General features: G+C 64.6%; 1 protein-coding gene across 1 annotated transcript; it reads left to right on the top strand.

Moving 5' to 3' along the window:
- Positions 1–675: 675 nt before the first annotated feature.
- SHISA3 (shisa family member 3) lies at positions 676–2,360 on the top strand. Its single transcript, XM_075709767.1, has 2 exons — positions 676–961; positions 1,909–2,360. Exons 1-2 carry the CDS (start codon positions 676–678, stop codon positions 2,358–2,360), a joined length of 738 nt encoding a protein of 245 aa, XP_075565882.1.
- Positions 2,361–2,618: the final 258 nt, after the last annotated feature.

Genomic DNA, 2,618 nt, shown 5'->3' with positions numbered 1-2,618 from the left:
ATGAACAGATGTGTCCCTCCTCCTCAGCCCCACGCTCGCCCGCTCCCTTCGGAAAATAAAGGTGACGGGCCTGGTGTTCGACTAAAAGAGGCTGTAAATCTCCCGGGGATATACCGCTACGTCTTTGCACATAAAAAAGTATCGAGGGAAGGAAGCGGGTTAAAAAGCAAAGGGCCTTAGGAATAAATCATACGCCCTGCTTGTGTTTTTAACGCCGAGGGCTGCTGTCACGGACTGCCAACGCAAGAAACCCTTCTGCTTTGGGCGCCAGGCTGGGGGAAGGCACGGGGCGTATTTCGGGGTGGCGGAAAGGCAGACGCCCGCATTTCGGCTCGGCCGCCTTCGCGCAGAGGCTGAACGCCCGAGCTGCCGAGAGCAAGGAGCCCCCGCCACCCAAGGCTGCCCCGGCCGCACTCCCGGCCCCCTCCCGCGCCGTGCGGGCCGGAGCGGGGGCGAAGCTGCGGAGCGAGGAGCGCGGCGGGGCCGGGGCCGGGGCCGGCAGGTGAGCCGCGGGCGCGGCGGGGCGGCCCCGCGGGGGCGCGGCGGGGGGGGCCGGGGGGAGCTGCCCCCACCCCCGGACGCGGCGCAGGGGGCCCCGCTCCGCACCCGGGGCCGCCCCCTGCCTGCCCCGGCGGGGCGGGCGGCGGCGGCGGCGGCGGCGGCGGCGGAGGGGCGATGGCGGGGCGGCGGCGGGCGCTGCTGCTGCGCTGCCTCCTGCTGGGGCTGCTGGGCGGCGGCGGCGGGGGCCAGCCCGGCGGCGGCGAGTACTGCCACGGCTGGGTGGACGGGCAGGGCGGCTACCACGAGGGCTTCCAGTGCCCCGAGGGCTTCGACACGGCGGCCGCCACCATCTGCTGCGGCTCCTGCGCGCTGCGCTACTGCTGCGCCGCCGCCGAGGCCCGCCTGGAGCAGGGCGGCTGCACCAACGACCGGGAGCCCCCGGACCCGGGAGTCACCGCCCGTGAGTGCCCGGCCCGCGGGTCCCGGGGCGGGCGGGAGCCGGACCCCGAGCAGCGGCCCCCGGCCGGAGCCCGGCGGCCGCCCCCGCGGCGGCTGCGGGGTTCCCCGTCCCGTCCGTCCCGTCGCGGCCCGGCCCGTCCCGTCGCGGCGGGTGGGCAGGAGGCGGGCGCGGCTCCGGGCGCGCCCAGGGGGGAGGCGCCGGCCGTGCGGGGCCGCGGGTGGCGGCTGCGGGAGCGGCCCCCGCGGCGGGCGGCGGGGCGGGCGCCCGGGGGTGCGCTCGGTGTCCAAACTTCAGGGTCAGAAGGGGCCCCAGCAGCGCGATCCGTCCTCGCTGGAAGGCGCGTTTGCCCTTGCGCTTGCATCGGCAAACTTCACTGCGTCTGTGGAGGTAACTTTGTCTGTCCCGGAGGTGAGTCTGGGCTCCGGTGCTCTGCAGACACAACCCCACCGTGCCAAGGGGTTTCCAAACAAGAGAAATCCGGCAGCGCACACGGAGACCGGCCTCCCAGGTCACACATTCTGCGCTTATTGCCCACCTTACGAGCGGATCTGACTTAGCAGCATCTGCAGCACTTGAGCTTCACCTGCAGATTCCAGCTGTTAACATTGGACAGCCCCGACAGTTTTGGGGGATGAGGGAGGGGGAAAGGAGCGCGATTCTTCGAGCAAAACGTAACTGGGAGCAGCGAACGGGACACGGTGTAGACAGCTTTTCCCATTGGTAACTATTAAAGCTGTCAACAGAAAGAAATTTTGGCTGGTACATAGAGCGTTTAATTTTGTTCTAATGATCACAGTCGGAAGCTCTGTCTTCTGAGCAGCCCAGTGTGTTAGTGGGACTGAAACGATGTGGGGCTTCGTAAACTCTATGGAGTTTATTTCTACGCAGCAGACCTGTTACTGCAGTAGGCTAATGTGCGTGGCTTTTCTTATTTTTTCCTCTCCCAGAACCCATCTACGTTCCTTTCCTCATTGTTGGATCAATATTTATTGCCTTCATTATCGTGGGCTCTCTGGTGGCGGTTTATTGTTGCACATGTTTAAGACCTAAACAACCGTCGCAGCCAATCCGATTTTCTCTGCGGAGCTATCAGACGGAGACTCTTCCCATGATCCTGGCCTCGACAAGCTTCAGGACGCCGTCGAGGCCGTCCAGTACCGCGACAAGTTCCAGTTCGGCCAGCGGCTCGGTTCGCAGGTTCTCCTTTCCCCGGGCAGAGCCAGGGTGCCCTGTGGCATCGCCACCTCCACCGTACACATCCGGCTGCTTCCAGACCGCCCATGCAGTCCACCTGACCCAGCCGTCGGGATTTCTGGTGTCGCCGCCGTACTTTGGGTATCCTCTCCAGCCAGAGCCTGCCCTGGCTGGGAAGAGCTGCTCCGATTTCAGTGAGAGCTGAAAGGGGTTGTCAAGAAATAACGCAGCCTTCGGAAGCGCAGGGACTGCTGCTGTTGGGTGTCACGCTGACGTGCTCTGGGGTTGCAGGAGTCAGAACCGTTCCCGTGGGTGAGTTGCCCTTGAAAAGTGCAAGGTCTCATTTGGGATCTCATTTCCCAAACTTGGATCGCACCTACAAATGAATTGTAAAATATTCCAAACTTAGTTGCTCTAAAAACCAACTGCTCTGATCGTTCAGTTTAATTTGTGCAGAACGTGT

Source organism: Pelecanus crispus, chromosome 4 (assembly GCF_030463565.1).
Source record: "Pelecanus crispus isolate bPelCri1 chromosome 4, bPelCri1.pri, whole genome shotgun sequence".
NCBI lineage: Eukaryota > Metazoa > Chordata > Aves > Pelecaniformes > Pelecanidae > Pelecanus > Pelecanus crispus.
This window is presented reverse-complemented; position numbering and strand designations above follow the sequence as displayed.

Coding starts and splice junctions, on each gene's coding strand:
- SHISA3 (XM_075709767.1), top strand. CDS start 676: ATGGCGGGGCGGCGGCGGGCGCTGCTGCTGCGCTGCCTCCTGCTGGGG. Junction 962..1,908: donor GGACCCGGGAGTCACCGCCC/GTGAGTGCCCGG, acceptor TTCCTCTCCCAG/AACCCATCTACGTTCCTTTC.